Source organism: Polistes fuscatus, unplaced genomic scaffold (genome assembly GCF_010416935.1).
Source record: "Polistes fuscatus isolate 324 unplaced genomic scaffold, CU_Pfus_HIC Scaffold14, whole genome shotgun sequence".
Classification (NCBI taxonomy): domain Eukaryota; kingdom Metazoa; phylum Arthropoda; class Insecta; order Hymenoptera; family Vespidae; genus Polistes; species Polistes fuscatus.
The window spans coordinates 2249729-2270829 of NW_025113042.1; the positions used below are offsets into that span (position 1 = coordinate 2249729).

At 31.9% G+C, this 21101-nt stretch overlaps 1 protein-coding gene across 2 annotated transcripts in view; it reads right to left on the bottom strand.

The window, feature by feature from the left end:
- Positions 1-221: 221 nt before the first annotated feature.
- Positions 222-21101, bottom strand: part of LOC122514185 — a 155780-nt gene continuing 134900 nt past the window's right edge. The window contains exons 5-6 of one of the 2 annotated variants that reach the window (XR_006302983.1): positions 17925-17929; positions 17582-17606 (exon numbers count right to left, since the gene is read on the bottom strand). Coding sequence is in view for 1 of the 2 variants with exons in the window: in XM_043630852.1 (XP_043486787.1) it covers positions 265-398 (134 nt within the window). In the remaining variant the exon portion in view is untranslated. Of the gene's footprint in view, positions 399-17581; positions 17607-17924; positions 17930-21101 lie in introns of those variants that run through there. The other variant, XM_043630852.1, reaches the window with a different exon arrangement.

Consider the following 21101-nt stretch of genomic DNA (forward strand, 5'->3'; position numbering starts at 1 on the left):
TATTTAAAAATTCTATTCTACGATTAAAGAAAACTAAATGTTAATTTTCATTCGTTTAAAGTATAAAACAAAAAAAATAAAAACCTTCACGTGAAATTTAAAAAATATTGCTATTATAATCTCGCAAGGGTATATAATTTTAAAAGTTACTTGACACAACACACAAATAAATCAAAATGAAACATAGCACGTATCGTCGTTAGAGCTCGTATTTTCAAACTTACGTGAGACGTAATCTTAAGATTTAAACATTCTCGCCTTCCTTCATCGTTCATTCGTGTGAGACACAACGATAATTGAGTGATACGCGACTCGATCGGTCTTCGTTCGTACGTGATACTGGACGTCTAGGCACTTAATCGATTTAATGCTCGTTACAATGTTCGCACGATCCCTTCCTATTAAAGAAAAAAAAAAAAAAAAAAGAGAAAAAAAATATATCCAAGGAAAGAGAAGAAAAATAATAGTTAAATAATCCCTCCTCTTCCTCCTCCCCCTCCCCCCAAAAAAAGAAAAAATTACATAGAAAGTTAACGCAAAGTATGATTAAGTATAATTGCTCGTACTAATATTGGATAATAATGAACACAACCCTTTTAAAACAAGATCGTTGAACCCCTTTTTCACGTTAATCTAACTCATTATCGAGCTCGTTCGATCTCGCTTATGCAACTATTAACATTTCTAATTGCTCTCGCACGAATTCTCATCATGAATTTTAAGCCTAACATGAGATAATTGGTATAATAAACGTCAAAGGAATTTCCCGGTTAATTACGACAAATATTCTATAACTGGACGACTAACATGGAATATCATTTCTAAACCTTTTAACAATTTAAAGCCTGCATCAACCATATTACGATTGAATTCAACGTGTATTATTGTAAGCGGGTACGTTAAATACGTAAACACGATTACAATGCACTTGTAATTATTACACGCGTGTAAAATGAAAACGGTAAAGGATTTTTACAACGATAAACGTACGATAAACTTTGCCTTAAATTTTCAATAAAATATCGTAACGCTAGTGTATGCTATTATTATTATTATTATTATTATTATTATTACAAGAGTTAACGCGTGCGTGTTCTACGAATCTCTTTGCGTCAAAGTTACGAGATTTATTCGTTAAATGATATATAATATTATATTTACTCTTATAACTACGCGAATAATTCCAACTCTCGTTTCCAATTAATAATTCCTTTTCTACGATGGTTAAATGAAATTACATTTTGTAAATAGTTAATTAAACGTTATTCCTTCTACGTGATTCGCTCGTAAAGATAATTATGCTACTACCTATTACTACACTACTACTACTACTACTACTACTATTACAAATTAATAGAAATTCGAAGAAAATTTTCTCCTCTCAAGAATTCCGAGATTTTCTTTTACAACCTTCTAACAAAAACGATACACCTTTTATATTACGTTTTCTCCCGCTGTGCTTGCTCGAGAAATATACTATTTCCATTTTCTAACCCTTTTATTATAAATCTTTCCAAATATAATTTCTATTTACAAATCTATCCTCGTATTTTTTTTTGCTTCTCCCACCGCCTCTATCATTAAAATATTTCTTGATCAACATTTAAACGTAACGATTTTTCATTCTTGTCATTATTTGAATAGAGAAAACCATGCTTAGAAAAGAATATCTAGGCCACAACTTTTCGTACAATTCATTCTCTAGTTTGAAATAAAAAAAATCTGAGCCGAATCAAGCGAGCTAGGAAAATTCAATTACGGTTAATCAAAAAATAGCTACGTCATCGAGAAACCTTACAAATAAATATTCATCAACTAATTCTTGATATTTCATCAGTCAAATAAATAAAAAAAGAGAAACGAACAAATAAAACAAATTAAATAAAATAAAATAAAATAAAATATATATACGTAAATATTTGAAAGAAAATTTGAAAAATATTAAATCATTTCGTATGCACATTATTGAACATAATGAACGGCCATGATTAAACATCTCTTCGTTCATTTATGTATAAATTACTTACATAAGTAAATAAATATATATGTAAATATATCTAAATATATGTAAAGAGGTATCATGGTGAGAAATACACACCTATTACTACTAGTTCGTTTGCTTCGGCATGCATGAATGAGTTTAAGCAACTTCGGTTGATTACTTAGGTTCTAATTTGGCTGAGTAGATCGCACGAGTAGTATCTTTGCAAAGTAGTATTCTTCGTTTCTCACCGTTCATCCTACGCAAAAGGTTTTCTCTATCTAACTATCTATCTTTCTATCTATCTATCTATCTATCTATCTATCTTTCTATCTGTCTGTCTCTTTTTCTGACACACTCAAAACTACGTATACATATTTATATATTCATCTAAACACACATATACATATAATACATACATAAACTCATACATATAGACACACGAGTTCTAAGAAAAGCAGCCTAGTTTTCTTCCCCGTTGTTTTTAGCTTTTCTTTACTTTACTTTTTCATTCTCTTTTTCTTCTTTCTTTTCCCCCCTTTTCTTTTCTTATCTTTTCTTCTCTGTTTTCCGAGATTCTGCATTTTCTTCCATAAAGGAACCGTTGAAAGATCGACATTTCTCTTCGCCGAAGAAAAAACGTCGAAGTGAACGTGAGTGAGCAAGAAGAATGGATCGGTCGGGTGCTTCAGAATCTTCGTGATAAACTCCCGAAAGGTACTTGAGAATTTTTTACGACATCCTTCCGAATATAAAAGAGAAAAATCGTCTCCTTCCTCTCTTTCTCTCTCTCTCTCTCTCCCTTTCTCTCAATATTTTTCTGTCTCTCTCTCTCTTTCTCTCTCAGTATTATATTTAATTTTATTCCAATATTTTCTTAACAATATACGTATAATGTACATTTAACGTATATTAAAAGAAAGGAGATAAAATAATGATTTATTCGATAACGAAATTATAAACAATTTGCATATATTGTTAAAACATTGGCGTTCACATTGTTTGTCTTACGAAGAAACAGAGATATTGATTTTTAAATGAATTTTAACAAAACGATCGTTCGTCTGATTTTGCACAAAACGTTATTTTATGTCTCGTTAGAAATTAGACAAAATGCAGAAAAGTGAATAAATAATAACAATTTAAAACATGCTTACATATTGTAATAATTCAGGATCGTTGTTCAGTGTTTTGACAATATATACGAGTATTTGATATTAAATATTTAAAAATTATGAAAGAATTCAATAATTAATTATCACGCTTTGTTAATTACATCTATTCGAGTAACGAAATAATAAACTGTTCTAGAATATTATAAACAATATATTTACATTTATTAATTAATTAATAAAATATAGAAATATTAATTAAACTCGTACCGAAAGAAACGTTTACTCGTCAGAAGATTCGAAAACGAACTGAACGTTCTTTGTTTATTATCACGAAGTTAATGTTATACCAAACGTTTTACGCAAAAACTCTTCCATAAGAACTAAACTGAAAATATATATAATTAAAAACGAGAAATGATTGAAATGAAAACAAACTAATTCACGATAAATAACAATCCCATAATACACTCACGTAATTTCCATTAGTTTTCTTTAAACCTTTCCATCTCGTAATACATTGTTTCTTCTAAAAAAATACAAAAAAAAAAAAAAATAAACAAGGCATCACGTAAATACATCATCGATTATCTCCTGAACATTGGTGTGGGTATTAAGAAAAAAAATTTCTCGAAGAATATAAAAATGTCTAACATTTTCTCGAGTAACAACGAACACACACAAACACACATACATACATAGACCACAGGTAAACGTGTTCTATTACAACCTCCCCCCTCCCTTCACGTATGTATATATAATACATAGATATTTTCACGCGTTATCGCATTTAACACGCGATATTTTACGACGAAAATGACACAAAAGGTGTGTGCAACAGAGAGAAAGAATAAGAAATAAAAAAGTTGTAGGTAGGTACGATAGACGTTGAGAAAACGCAGGACGCGTTTCACGGTTATGTATCGTAAAAAGTGACGTAGAGTGGGATAGGTGAAAATGTGGGGTTGTTACTTCGAACGGTCGAAAAGCTTTGTAAAAATATATATATATATACATACACACACACACATTGATAGATACATACATACTTACATACAAACATACATACATACATACATGTATATATAAATAAAGGATGAAAGCATGTTAGATGAAAGATCGTGTCGTGCCAGTCTCGAAAGATATCCTGCCGAACGTTGTCATAAGTTATAATGCTACTCGCATATCAAACGATTTCTTATACGATGTTTCTACCTTCGTAAACAGAACTGTCGCTCGTAAACTGTCGCGTCATGGAACAACTCCCATTTGCACCTTGTAATGGCGACAATCGGTATACACGGTTTCACTCTTTATCTATGTATGCGTGTTTACGTGTATTTATATGCACGTACATGGGCATGAAAAAGAACAGATATAAGAGTGAAGAATGAACGAGTGTAAGAGAGGGAGAGAGAGAGAGAGAAAATCGTTCTTCTTTCCCCTTATCATCCGCATTTTGTCGACCCGACTATCTCGTGATTTGCTTTATCGTCTCGTAAAAAGCAAAAGCTAAAAATGGTAGTCGAATACGTAACGAACGAGTCAGAAAGAGAAAGAACATCCTCGTCAACAGTTCTCTCTCTCTCTTACGAGTTTATGGTATCCCCTTGAGAACGGGAGGTAGGAACGTTTTAATGCACGAGATAGCTCCGAGCTATTCGAAAATCATATAATTCTACTTTTGCCATCGTTTGCTATTTTTCTTTCTTTTTTTTAGCCTTACATTAGAACATCTCTTTCTCTCTTCTTTTATATTTCTATTTTTTTTTGTTTTGTTTTGTTTTCTTTATAGGAACAGGTATGAAAATACGGTTCAGTTGCTAATGATTCATCGAACATTGTCAGAGTTTTGTCGAAGTTGCATCCGAGTGTAGTATTTTGTTTTCGTTTTCATATGTCAATCAGTATTTGAAAATTTTGATATTTGAAAATTTGATTGCGCTTATTGTATTTCCATTATACCCTTTATGTGCAATTATTGGTATCTAAATGATATATAGAAAATGCACCTTTCTAATCTTAGTTTACCTTTCGATTAAAAAAATAAATAAAATATCATATTGTCAATCAAAAAAAAGAAAGAAAAAATAAGAACGAAAGAATATTGTAATACTTTTCTGAAGTAATTGTCAATTAGTAGAGACGTTTAAGTTCACTTTTTTTTTTCACGTTTACGTCATAGCTATCACGTCGTGCATACGCTCGTTACGTTTAAAGAACGGAGTGGAAAGGAAAATAAAATGGAGTAAAAAAAGGGGAAAGCAATTATCCTCGGACGATGGTTTACATTCGTGAGAAGAGAAAAAGAGAGAGAAAGAAAGAGAGAGAGAGAGAGAGAGAGAGAAATATAAACGAGGCGTTTCAACGTTCTCTTCTCTTTCTTCAAAATTTCCTCTGTTAGCTGGAAAGTTCAATGTTCCCCATTTTTCTCTCTCTCTCTCTCTCTCTCTCTCTCTTTATCCTTTTTTTTGCCCCCACCTACTTTTCTGTCCTTCTTTCTTTTTCCTTTTCTTTTTTTTTTTTACTTCTCTCTTTTCATTCACCACACAAGTCATCGTCAAAGAACGATGCGAAGCAAACAGGTAAAAAACACGGCTTTCGAAAGATAGAAAAAGAGAATGAGAGAAACGATTCGTTGCATGAGATGGTTTGAGAAATGCGAGAAATAGAGTGAAAGAAAACAGGAACGAACGAATGAACGAAAGAACGAATGAACGAACGAACGAACGAAGAAAGATTCAAATCCGTCAAGCATCGAAACTACCCAGAGTATTTTTCCGATGATTTTCGTCTCTCTTATTTTTCAACCATTTTAAAAAACGTCCTGTTCTTTTTCAAATGAAAAATGATCTTTCTAACGAATATATTTATCTGTTATAAGATTTCAAATGATTTATATAATATTAATACTAATTCTAATCGAATTAAATAAACTTGTTAAACTTTGTATTCGCGTATTTTATAATATTAAATAAATAAACGTTGCCTTTCTAACGAATATATTTATCTGTTATAAGATTTCAAATGATTTATATAATATTAATACTAATTCTAATCGAATTAAATAAACTTGTTAAACTTTGTATTCGCGTATTTTATAATATTAAATAAATAAACGTTGCCTTTCTAACGAATATATTTATCTGTTATAAGATTTCAAATGATTTATATAATATTAATACTAATTCTAATCGAATTAAATAAACTTGTTAAACTCTGTATTAGCGTATTTTATAATATTAAATAAATAAACGTTGCCATTTAGCTGTACGGTATATTAAATAAATACTCAGAGTATTTATAATATAATATTAATGTGTAATTTGTATCAATACGTGTATACCTTTGATACGTATACTTATATTCAATTATAAATACTGTAATTATTTATTTAAAATATTTAAAAATATATAATATTCATATCCGTACGTAACCAAAAATGAATAAAAATGATTTATTTATTTACACGCTTATCAATTTTATATTTTTAAACAAAATTAAATATTTTCGATGAAAAATCGAACAGAACGTTGAATATTTTTGACATTTAACAATTTCTTTTTTTTGAAAAAAAAATATATATATTTGATTTGAAATGTACGATTAAACATACGCAAATAAGTGAAGCAATACAACGTGGACTCGAGTTTAAAATATAAAGAAGTTTTACAAATTTTTGTTAACAACAAAATATATGACTTTTGTGAAAATAAATTTGATTTGAAACATACGATTAGACACACACACAATATAACATGGATTGCAGTTTAAGATATAAAAAAAAGGTTTTAAAACTATTTCGAAATAAAATATAATAGGTGAAGCGAGATATAACATGGATTCGAGCTTAAAATTTAAAATAAAAATGAACATTTCAAACTATTTTTCAATAATAAAAATATACGATTTTTATAGAAAATAAAACTTGTTTTGATATAAAACGTACGATTAGACACACGCAAATAGGTGAAACAATATAACACGGATCGGAGTTTAAGACTTGGAAAAAGTTTTAATAATTTTTTTCTATAAATAAATATATTTTTTTAGATATTTTTCTATAAATAAAAATATACGATATTTTGGTGGGGAAAAATAAAATTTCGAACGTACGATTGGATGGATAGATGAGCAAATAGATGAAACAATATAACATAGATTCGAGTTTAAGATTATCACTGCTCTCGAATATCGTATTTCTCTCGTTTCAAGCGGTCCACCGTTGTTGGTTGGGGACTTTGCTCTTGCATTATTGTTTCAGGAATACAAAAGCGAACGTATGAATAAGCCGCACAACCGAGCACAACGGATCATCCTTTGCGGCGCGAACGCATATACGCGTTCTCTCTACGGCCGACATTATGAATCTCTAATTTCTCGTGTCACGTATGTCACAACCAAGAGACATGTTTCGTGTATATACTAACCAACCGTTACCGACACTACCCTGTACCTTTTCCACCCCCTCCCCACCCCTAACCACCACCTTATATCTTCTTTTTGAATCTAACAGCGAAGTATAGTTAAACTTTATTTTCTTTGTCTCGTGTTGTTAACAATGAACGGAAATGGTAATGCGTTTATCGTTATCTTTATTTTAAAATATTCATTTATTTAATGTGATATATAATAATTATTATTATTATTCAGAGAATTCGATTGGTCTGTAATTTCTTTCTACAAAATTTGTTATTTTGTTTCTTTTCCACGGTAAAAATTTACGAATTATAATAAATGTTTGTAATGTAGCGAATAAGGATCAATTTGTAATTTATAATTTTTATTTTTGAATACTGGACGACATGTATATTATCATAAATAATACGATTCTTATTAATTCGATTAATTCAGCAATTTTTTTTGGATACCACAAAAACATCGAACATCGCGTATCGATGCTATTAAATAACAAAAAAAAAAGAAATTGATCTCCACCGAAATTATTCTCTTATCGGAAAACGAATGAACTATTTTTAACGCTTATAATCGCAATTTTGTTCTTCTTTATTTTTCTTTTTTTTTTTTATCGTCTCGATGCCACAGCAAAAATTAACTCAACGGGGTGTGGTGGTGTGGGGAGGACGTGGGGACGAGGGTTACTCGCGTGCGGATAAGTGGGCTTCAATGAAAACCGCTGCGTTTAAATTGCGGCCTGGTGATAAGAGTGAGAAAATTAAGTGTAAAAAAAGGAAGGACGATACTTTCTTCTCCGAGTTTAATAAGCTGCAAGATAATCGAGTCATTTCGTTAGATACTGAATTGGGTCGGTTACTATCGTTGTAGTTGTCGTTCTGTGTGTGTGTGTGTGTGTGTACCAGGAACTCGTTTTGTAGTCGCTGCTGGATCGACAAAATTTCATTCCAGATTGCAATTGTAAAGAACGACGAACGACGGTAGAAAATGAAGACGAAACTAGGATTACGAACGAAAAAAGAATAAAAAAAGAAGAAAAGAAAAGAAAAGAAAAGAAAAGAAATAATAAAAGAAATATATAAAAAAGATAGTGTCGAACTATTCTATTTTCTATACATTTACATACTTGCACACACACACATACGCGTACACAATACATATGCATAAATTCATAAGATATTTTTTCGCGTATGTGCGTTCGCATTTTCTATCTCCCTTTTTTTATTTTTCTTTTATTTTTTCTTCAAGCATACACTCTCACACCTATTTCATTAATTTTTCTAACGTACTCACTTATACATATTACGAATGCATACGTGCAAGTGTACTCTTTCTATTTTGTATAATATTTTTCTATCCCTTTTTTCCTTTTTTCTTTTTTATTTTATTTTATAACTCGTACTCATTTACTTAAGTCATACGTATAAGTAAGTACTATTTTTGTTATTATAGTAGTCTATATGTAGGATTCGTGAAAAAATTGGGCCGTTGGACAGACTGGACCGGGACTCGAACCCGGATCTTCCGCTTTCCGGGCGACTGCTCTTTAACCAATTGAGCTATCCAGGGCCCACCGTCCAATCCCCTCACGAACGCCTACTTTAAAGTTGGGTTGGAGGTGCTTGCATCCCACATTCTACCCCCCCGCAACTTTACATTCGACCCCGAATGTTCGTCATTTCGACATCTTATAAATCTTTTTCAACGAACCGACAAACCCAAAACTGTGTCCAACCTCGATCTTTAATACACACTTAACCAACGCTGTATAACTTACACAAGGGTGCTATTCCTAACCTCGATCTTTAATACAGGCTTAACCAATGCTGTATAACTTACACGAGGATGGAAAACTTTGCCTAGTTCCCCAGCTAATCGTTCAAGTCGCCACTATACGTCTTACGTCGGCCTAACCTCTCTTTGATAGATGTTCAATTAATTATTTTTCCCTAATTATTGCACGGTCGTAGAAGTGTGACACGAAGCAAACCTCCATCCCGGCTGAGCCCCCAAAATGTAGGATTCGTGAAAAAATTGGACAGACTGGACCGGGACTCGAACCCGGATCTTCCGCTTTCTATTTCCGGGCGACTGCTCTTTAACCAATTGAGCTATCCAGGGCCCACCGTCCAATCTCCTCACGAACGCCTACTTAAGTGTTTGGCTTGGAGGTGCTCGCATCCCACATATATATCTATATATATATTTATACTAGCCTTTTACCTAGACCATTTTTTTACTCATATTATTTTTTCATCTCTTTCCTTGTTGTCGTTGTTTCATTTTTCTTTCTTTGTTAAATGAAATCGGGTATTCGAAAGCGGAAGACGGAAAAGAGAAGTTTTATATGATTATTTGACCAAGGAACGTGCTTACCAGCAGCTGGTTCTTCCTATTTGAATACACGATCGTGAGATTTCTTTCTTTCTTTCTCTCTCTTTCTCTCCCTTTTTTTTTCTTTCTTTCTTTCTTCTTTTTTTTCCCCCTTTTCTCGACGTTCCTTCATCGAGAATAGTCTTTCATTCACAGTTACTTTCCTCGCGCGTGGAACTCGCCCGAGATGTTTCTCTTCCATTGCGAAAATGCATTTGCGCATAGCTGCAGCCCAACGCGCTTTGAAAATTTTTCCCCCCGACTTTTGCGTTTCGTTGCTTCTACCCAAATTGCAACTCGAATGATTTGCAGTACGTCTTTTCCTTATGCTGATGCAAAGAAAATAACAAAAAAAGAAAATAAAGAATAAGGAAAGAAAGAAAAAGAATAGAATTAAATTCCCCGTTACACTTTCAAAATTATTTTCTACTCAATTTTCTATTACTCTTTCCTCTCCCCAAACTCCCTCCGCCCCCAGCCCCTCCTCCTCCTCCTTATATTTATTTATTTATTTATTTATTTTATACGAATAAATGCATAAACATTGCTACACAATTTCGAAATATCATTTCCATCGATGGAAATATTGTGTACGATAATTAAATCATTCGAATATTTTTTCTAACCACGTGATGTGAGCTCATTTATTTTTGTTATTAAACCTTTCGTATTCGCTTTCTGTAATTTGTAAAAGATACGATAAAAAAATATAGAAAATGTACGTTATTCATTTCTAAATAAAAGGAAATATTTTCTTCGCTATCCGATTGGCTAAAATTTCAAAAGCGGTTATTTGATCGCTCGCGGTAAATAAAGTGCCGTTTAGTTAATTAATATAATAAATAAAATAATGTTCAAAAGATCACACACATTGATGAAATTTGACGTTTAGATAAAATAAAAAAGTATAAAAGGAATAAAAAAAAAAAGAAGGATAAAAATTTGTTGACACGCAACTGTGATATAGTCGAGAAAATTATGTTTACGTTATAAAAACAAAATAAAAATAAAATGGATAGAGATCAAAGAATAAATTAAAATAAAAGATAAAAAAACTCCACCGTTCACCGTAAACGAAGTATCAACAAATTTAACGTTAATTAATATAAATATAAATAAATTAATGTCCGTGCGATAGTTGATGAAATTTGACGCGTAAAAAAAAGAAAGAAAAGAAAAGGAAAAAAATAAAATGGTAAAAATTTGTTGATATTACGCAACAACTGCGATGTATATAGTCGAGAAAATTATTTTTATTTTATCTTAAAAAAAAAAAAAAGATAAAATAAAAGAAGAAAAATGGATGTACATCGAAGAATAAAATGGAGTAGAAGATATAAAGAAGGTGACGCGTAGTTCGTTATTACTTCATAAACTCAGCCTCTCTCTCTCTCTCTCTTCAATCTATCCAGCGTTATTGGAACTCGTGGTGGGCAAAGAAAAGAGGGAAGCAAACGTCCCTTATCGAAGTACTCGATCTCGTCGATAGGATCGGTAAAAAAAGAAAGAGGATCGGTCTCTCGTGTCTTCTTCTTCTTCTTTTTCTTTTTCTTCTTCTTCTTCTTCTTCTTGTTCGTCATCGTGAAGCTTTACGAGGAGTACCTGTAAAAGCTCGATAAGAAGAAAGAAAGAGATGGAAGAAGAAAAATGTGTTAGAACGAGCGAGTGAATGAGTGAGATAGATCACAGATATCGTCGATAAGATCCAAATGGCGTTTTAATATCTTAATGGAGCGTATGAGATCTCCTTGCTGAAGACAGAAACGAATAAATTTTCATCGTACTTTTTATTTTTTATTCTTTATTTTTTTTTTTTAAATCTTGCGATTAGAAATTTTTCAACGAGGATAGACATAAATTAGTTTTCAAACTTTAATACGCTTACGTGTTGTTAATTCCAATATAATTTTGTATCTTTTACGATTATAAAAATATAATATCTATTTCTAATAAATCTCTTTCTCTCTCTCTCTTAAGCTTTTTTTTCAACGAGAAATACTATGTAATTCGTTAAATATTTCAATGAATTCAAGTAAATAAATGATTATTCAATTTTCTAAATGCTCGATTTTAGAAATTTCTCGTCAACGTATTAAATTTTCGTCCCCATCGATTGGAAAGATTGTAATTTATATTAAATTCTAATCGAATGAAATATCTAAATTACCTACGAATATATATTGAGGTTTCATTTTCTACAAAATTCAATTAAACCGTTTTTTCTTTTTTTTTTTTCGAAAATACGAACGAATTCGCGGAGGATAGATTCGAGCATGATTAGACCGAACATTAAATCCTGTTTAATTTGAAATATTTAATGAGAAAGATTATAAATTTATACAATGTTTTAATCGGATGAAATATCGATTATATTACTACTCGTCTAATAACATTTCTAACTACGTGAGTATCCGGTATATGTAACAAGTGTGTCGTACATATTGTAAACTTATTATATGTAAGTTTGCATGTACATATCTGTTCATATACATATATATATATATATTCAATGAATATATCACATATGGACAGGACGAGAAGCAGATGGTTCACCATTGCATTTGATGTTGCAATGAATAATCATTGAAATTTATCCTGAATATAATCAACGAAATTACATATTTGCGATACGTCGATAAATTTCAAATATCCTTCCGTACAAAACCTAATTTGCGTTAAATTATGAGTTCATCAAAGTTTCACTAATTATATATTCACAATTTCCGATCGTTTTCATACGATAACCACCGAAAATTCCAATTAGGTATAATAAATTAATGATACTTCTTTTTCTCTTTTTTCATTTTATTTTATTTCGTATAATTTTTGCTACTTTTTCTCTCTCTCTCTCTCTCTCTCTCTCTTATTTAATTTTCAATTATATTCGTTGAAACAATTTCAACGATCTACGCGCCGATCATCGTCCACAAATTTCTAATCAACGATTCAATTAAGTACCAAAGACAAGTTTCAAACGGAATCGAAGAGAGAGAGAGAGAAAGAGCGAGAGAGAGAGAGAGAGAGAGACTCAAGTTTCTCCAGGCAAATTTCGCACTAGGATATTTGGTTCGGTGATTAAATGGAAAGTGGAGGAAGGTGATTACGAAATGACGATAATCGCTGTTCGAAAATATTATAAAGTGAGAAAAAGAGAGAAAGATATTCGATAGGTACGATATTAATTAAAAGTCACGATAGAGAAGTACTTAAAGTGTGAATTTTCATTTCTTTTTTAATCTTTCCCCATTCTTTCTTTTTCCTTTCTCTTTCGTCGATTAACCAAGCAAATGCAAATGTATAAAATCGAAGGTAAATCGAAGGTAAATCGAAGATCGGAGGGGTAAGGGGCAGGGGGAGGGATTATACTTCGACGAAAAGGGAAGAAAAAAAGAAAAAGGAAAAAGATAACGTAAAAATTCGCAGACAACACAAAAATGTTGAATGTAACGAGCTGCTGTAACACGTAAGAGTAGGGAAATAATCTCCAGTTGTAATTGTCCGAATGGTAATGGAATCAGTTTGCATATTAAGCGAGTAAAATTGGCCCTCTCACTAACGGTACCTAAATGAAGCACGTTTTCTGCATTAACTAAACAGACCGAGCGATTCGTAATGAACGAAACGACTTAAAAAAGGGTGAAAAAGGGAAATACGAGAGCAAGGAACTCGTGCAATCGAAGAGAGATTAGGGAAAGAGAATGAGAAAGAGAAAGAAAAGGAGGAAGAAGGAAAAGGGAAGAAGACAGCGTACCAAGAAAATGTCTCCCTTAATTCAATTCCCTTTTCCCTTTGCCACTCTCGTTCATTCGACTAGCCCACGTCCTCTGGAGCCTTACAATTTCGAAACTTTCGTCTAACTCGAAACGAACGGTCCTTCTTCCTTGTCGACGACTATTTCTTCGATTCACAACCTTCCTTCTCTTCCTTCCCCTACCTCAGGGGGTTTCTCCCTTCTCTCTTTCTCTCTCACTCTCCCTTTCTATCTATCTTTCTATTTTACACTTTGCGTCTTGTTCTTGTTCTTGTTCTTCTTCTTCTTCTTTTATCCTAGACTTCGATACTTGGAAATTTTATTCACCGACAAGGCTTATCTTAGCATTACCAATAAGATCGATGAGTCTTTGTTATTATTATTATTATTATTGTTATTATTATATTACCTATACGTCGAGAGCACTATCGTGTTGAATAAAAATAAGTACTCGTGAGGGAGTTGTTTGTGAACGTTATACTTGGCCTTTTGGTAAATAGAATTTATTTTCTCACGAGATGATTATAGATGAACTTAAGTTAGACGAATTAATTTTTGATATATTATATTATTAGACAAACGAGAGATTGTTAGTTTGAAAATTGATATATTATATTTCATTTATTTATTTAACATTTAATTAATTGTTATGAATTTTTGTTCATATCAGTTCGTATAAGCTTTTCTTTTATTAGGTAATATTATCCCCCAATCTGTTTATTGGAAAAGAGATTATTAAAATGATCTTTTAATGAATATACCATAATCGAAGAATACGTAAGAAGAATCTTTAATGACTTTATCGTAAATGTATGTTATATTTATGCAAACATCTACTTATCCTTGGCCATAATTCCACGTATTTCATTCGGTTCGGATAATCTTTCTCTAATGTGCAAACTTTGCAGACGATATGATCGACTCGAAGGCGAACGATCGAGAGATAATTGCAGATTAAACGTCGCTTTAATAGCTTATCTCTATCTTCTTCCCTTTCCTCTCCCTTTTTCTCCCTCCATCTCAGTAACTATCTCTCTCTCTCTCTCTCTCTCTTTAATTTACCATAATTCAATATTCTTTATCGAGTAAATAAAATAGTCCTTAGTATACGCAAACTTTAACACCTTTTTCTTTCAAAACAAATTTATATTAATGCGATGATAATAATAATAATAATAATAATAATAATAAAAATAACATCAATTTGCAAGTGAAACGAAAAAAAAAGACAATTTCTCAAGAAATTTAAAAGAACATTTTCCCCTTATGCGAAAAATTAAATATATTGATAACTTTTTTCTTTTTATTATACTAAAATATAATATCGTTACGCGAGTATGGATAAAATTTGTGAAAAAAAAAACTTTTACAAGAACGTCGAGACAATCTTTTTCTATTTTTTCTATTTTACATAGACAAAAATTCAAATAATAATAATAAATTTTTATTATTCTCTTTATTATTTTTAATTCAAATAATAAATTTTTTTCGTTTATATTTTTATGATAATAGGAAACAGAGAGAGAGAGAGAAAGAAGGGGGGAGGGTTTCAAGTGAGAATAAATTTCTATGAACTTTTAGAGAAGGACATCGATATCGCAAGCTCGTGATCTATTAAAATTCAAAATTACAAAGTTGGTTGCGAGGTGAGACTAGACAAACTGTGAGAAGTATCGAAAAGCGTTCGCGACACGACCTCATTTCATTAAAATTGATCGGCCTGGTGTTCTCGATAACCGCGTTAATGAATCATCTCTCCCTCTCTCTCTCTCTCTTTCTCTCTCTTTTCGTTTATTATGTCGATTCGACCTCGAGCAAGATGGAAAAAGACGAACGGGGTAGAAGTTGTGTGGATCAAATTTTTATTCTTGTCTTTCACCTACCTCTCTCTCTCTCTCTCTCTCTCTCTCTCTCTCTCTTTCATATACGTGTAAAAGAGAAAGATAGTGTAAGTAAAGAATTAAAGATATGAATTGGTAAGAGAAAGAAGAACGAAAGTACATGCCGAGATGAATGAGGACAACTCTGTCCGTCACTTCGAACAAAGGGATGGAAAGAAATCTAAAGGATAGAAAGAAAGAGAAAGAGAAAGAGAAAAGGTGAAGATGAGAATCGAAAGAAAGTAAGTTTAGAGGAAGAAAAAGCGAATAAAAAATAAGTGTACGGTAAGAGAAAGATAGAAAGAGAGAAAGAGAAATAAGAGAAAAGGTGGAATAAGAAAAAGGAATGAGAAGTTTTTCACAAGGTGGGGTAGGGGTGGAGGGGGGAGGGGAGGTGTCCTTCTCCTGTCTGCTACTCATTTCTCTGGGCGCGGTTTTGAATAATTCATAGCTTTGTCAACGTCGCTTTCCACTGTATTTTTACAACATTATACTTTTAAAAATTCTATTTCTCCGATTTCATCATCGTCATCGGGCAACGAGGAGACATAGGCGATACCAGAAAGAGAGAAATTTGTCTTGCTCACTTTTTGCTCTCCCCCTCTTATTTGTTTTTCTCCTACTCGTTCGAGGAAATCTAATAAATTTAGTCTCATGGACGCGAGATGCATCAACACCGTGTTACTATTACTACTACTACTACTACTACTATTATTATTGATATTACCAGTATAACCTAATAATATCTAGCGTCAACGAGAATACCACTACAACCTTCTACACGGAACCGATGAAATTCCATTGTAGAAACCGCAAGCTACGCGAGGGTTTTGACCGATCGCGAACGAAGTTCGCTGAATTTTAGGTATATTACGAGGACCACGTTCCTCTGTCAGCTAAAAGAGAACTGAAGAGGGAAAGAGATAGAGTGTGTGTATATGTGTATGCGTGTATGAGAGAGAGAGAGAGAGAAAACTGAAATCGAAATATACTAGCACGAAATATATACCTGATTTCCTCTCCTGTGAATTTCTCGATGACGCATAGCGTACTTTACAATACAAACATTAAATATGATGCTGTATCGGCACGATTCGGTAGTTCGATTCGTCTATGACTAATGCACATACGCATTTATTATTATTATTATTACTATTATTATTATTATTATTAGCATTGCATTAGATCGTAACGTTATAGCATTACCCGAAGCTGCACTTGCGACGCTTCGGATAAATGAAATTTATGCAATTTATTTTTGAAAATAATATTAATAATAATAATAATAATGAATGTGTATATAAAACATTGAGTAAAAAATTTACGAGCTTATTTAACACCTGCCCAGATAATACTCTATATGTATTATAAATATTCCTTTAGATAAATTATTATCCGGTTACACTTCAGATTAATTTATTTCTTGTTTATCTCTCGTATCCGATTATTTATTAAAATTAACGAGAACGGGTTAGGAAGGTTTGGAAATTACGTAGAAAAATTCTAATTCAATTCGATTTATAAAAAAAAATGAAAATTTGTTTTCTATGTTAAAAGCTCGAAACGTTTTTAATCCAACCACGTATATTTATATATATTATGCATTTTTATAATGATATCAATATTTCTAATATTTGTAAGCAAATATTCATTTAATTAGTTTTATATATTTATCTATGTATTTTCGTAAAAAGAATGTTAAATTACGATTGGATGAATAATTGAAAAAAAAAAGAAATATTTTCATAAAATAATATTTATTAATGAACCTTTTTGATTTTGATTATTTGATGAATAATTGAAAAAAAAAAGAAATATTTTCATAAAATAATATTTATTAATGAACCTTTTTGATTTTGATTATTCGACATCGGATCCACGTATTATCGAGGATAACCTCCAGTCTACTGGAGGATAAAAATCAATTTCCTAGAAGATCACTGTTCATTTCCTACTTTCGTCTCTCCTTCGACATCTTTCGAGACCTTTAAACGCATCGGATCGAGAGACGATTGGACTTTAAGTACTCCGCGAGATACGACCTTTGTAAATTTTGTCTTCCTCTTCTTCTTCTTCTTCTTCTTCTTCTTCTTCTACTTTTACTTGTTCCTTTATCTAAGAGAAAGAGAAGTCTTAGAATCTATGGTATCCGGTGATCCTCTTTTGCAATTACATCGAGCTCGCCGCTCTTTACTACCTTTCTCCGCCTATTACATTTATTCAACTTATCTCCTGCCCTTTAAGACATTCTATTCTCGTTCAAGAAACGTCTCATCTAATTTCAAACTTTCTCTAATATTTTCTTTTTTTTTTTTCTTTTCTTTTTCAGTAATTCCATTTCTTAACATTTTTTTTTATTTTTGTTCTTCTTCTTATATCATCGTCGTCATTATCGTCATCTTCCGTCTCACTTTATCTCGTTTTTCTTATTCTACGTCGATACTTTGATGAATGAATTCAAGTTTTCTCGAAATATTTATACGTTAGATTGTCAATTTTGATTTCGATTAAATTTGGAATAAGAATTGTTATTAATAATGAAATGAAATTTATCTAACGTCATTGTATTATTGAAATTTCTTCTTTTTCTTCTGTTTTCTTTCATTAAATTTTTCAATCACCAAATATATTTATTATTTATACTTTTGGGATTTCGCGACAACCATTTTCGTACGATTCTCCCGTCGTTATTTAGTAAACGTCGTGCTTACGAAATCTTTCAATTTTTTAATATATTTCGGGTTAAATAAGTGTGTTCTCGTGTTGAGGATAATACCGTGTAAATTTTCATCCATTTTACGTGTTATTGCATGAGACGACGAAAAATGTTGCTTATCATATAGATACCAGCAGATTCTAATGCTTCCACGTATTTAATATATTTTATTCGCTGATTCACGCGTACCTTATTTCCTGAGTCGAATTCGTAATTTCAACGTTTTCACACCCTATTAAGAATTCCATCGTGGGGAAAAAAAAGGGCATGAAGCATAGTGTTTTTGGTAAGCGTACACCGAATCCATTTACTTTATCATTTCATTCTTAACTATTTTATGTGAGAAGAGAAAAGAAGATAAGAAAAATCTTCCAAGTAAGTTTCTCGTAACGAAAAGCTACAATTTAAACAATTATATTTACATTTAATTATAATATTGCATAAAATCGTAAAATTCAATTGGAAAATATCGGATTATTTTATAAAAAAAAAAAAAAATACAAAAAGAGAGAAATTTAATAAATCATCTAGAAAATAAATATATTTATATACGAAAATATAAAAAAAAAACTAAAATTGAGACAGATTAAATTAATGACAAACGAAAAATACGAAGATAGAGTTGATACGTAACGTTGCAAGAGACGAAACATAGTAAATGCAGTCGCCGTGTTTACGTATGTACGTACCTACGCGTATGTGTGTGTGTGCGCGCGCGCGTGTAAAAAAAGAGAAATTTGTCATAAAAGATATACCAGGATTATCGGTGGTTTCGAAACAACAAATCCAATTCCTCCTCGCTATTTATTTTCATAGCTCGGGTTTTCGTTTTATGCCGAAGCACGCGCGTTCAAAAATATTTGCGAGAGTTTTCGCAATTTGTAATCTCTTTGTCTGTGTTTCTAACCCTCCCTTTTTTCCCTCCCCCACCCCCCTCGCCCCTCTCTCTTTTTCTATCTTTTTCTATCTGTCTGTTTCTCTTTTGCTCTTCCCCTTTTTTTCGTTCTACCATACATCAATATCACCATTGTCAAGAGAGGGAAAGGACCCTTTTGAAAAGATTTTTTACGCTAGAACGAACGTCACCTATCGAATTCGGTATGTTTGCGCCCGTGTACTACTAACTTCTACAAAAAACTTCATCGATACGCTCCTATAAACTCCAATTCGCGACCGATGGTCATCTACTTCATGATTGTGATGATACTCTCTCTATTGTTTCCCTGGTAACCCCTATCTTTCATTTTTAACTATTCATATGTCAAATAAATCACTTAAATTACATCTCACGTAATTTTATTCGAGTATCAAGTGATCCCTATATCATATAATCTTCACGTTTATATAATAATTCTATTCTTTTCTGTATAATATCATGAAAAAAAGGAACAAAAACATTATATTCGTTCTCCTGAATTTTTGTCAGAAAAGATTTATCGAACCGATCATTAATTTATTCCATTCATAAATTGGACGTAAGTTATTTTACATGAATTTGCACGACACATCTATCGGAATAATAATTAACAAAGTTGCAATCGAAACCTTTTGTTCCGTTTGTTGCAAAATTCCGAACAATTCGCGCGTCAATTAAATTCAACAAAAATAACCATCGTTGATATAATTATCTTCTATTAAATATAAAAATTATTTGCCCGATATATATTGTAACCAAAACAAATTTTAACCATTCATTTATTTTATTTATAAATTGAACGCTCGTTCTATCATACGAATTTTTTTCTATTAATAATCATAATTAAAATTAATAAAAATTGCAATAATTTCTAACGATACGCGAGTCAATTAAATTCAACAAAAATAACCAACCATCTAATCCTAATATTAAATTGCAACGTTGTTATAATTAATCATCCATAAGAAATACAAATTATTATTTCTCATCCAAATTCGCGAATCACGAAAGATTCAGAAATTTATTTAATTAGCAAATTAGTTAAGGGTTATGTTAAATGAAACTCTTGAAGCAACACAACGATCAGAGTCTAAATTCGTAAATGTGCGATCGAAACGTTGCTGTTCGCGGATAATTAAGTTGTTAATACGACGCGTGCATACGACGGTGCTGGCGGAGTAACTTCGCAACATTCTCCATCCACCCAACATACTACTTACCATCATCCCACAAACCCCGCGTTCCCCCTAGCCCCTCCTATCTTCCCCCGATACCACGTTAACGTTGTTCCCACTAAGATAAACTTTTCCACACCCTTCGTACTTCCCTATCTTCTCTCGTATCGCAAACTCCCCCATCCCCCTTTTACTACCCTTCATCACCCTCCCACCCACCTTATTCCGTTCCTCTTTCCCCCTTCCTCCTACACCACTCGTTATACTTTTCCACGCTCAAATGCAGGAGCACTAGAGGAACGCTTGCACGTACGCGCAGTTTAGTGCATGGTCGCACTTATGCGCAAGATGCATGCTCAAGTACTTTTCGAGTTTCCGCAGACGTAACTAACACGGTATACACCCAAAACATGTATATATATATAGATATTTATGTATCAGCTACTATTACTACTACTACTACTATTACTAGTAGTATTATCATCAACATCGTTGTAACTATAAGAAGAAGTAGATGTAAGGATAAAAAGATAAAAGGGTTTTCAACACCTTTTCTATAACATTATTCATTTTATTTTACTTTATATCATCGTGTTACGATTTCGTTCAGATTAAATTATCTTGACGAATGATTCTCGTTGAGATATTTCCGATGAATTTTTTCAACGTTAATTTCTTTTTTTATCTTCTTTTTTCTTTCTTCGCTTGCTCATTTTTCTATCAAAAAATAAAAGTTGAATTTAAATAAAATTCTTTATACCTGATACCAAAACTTTTATAT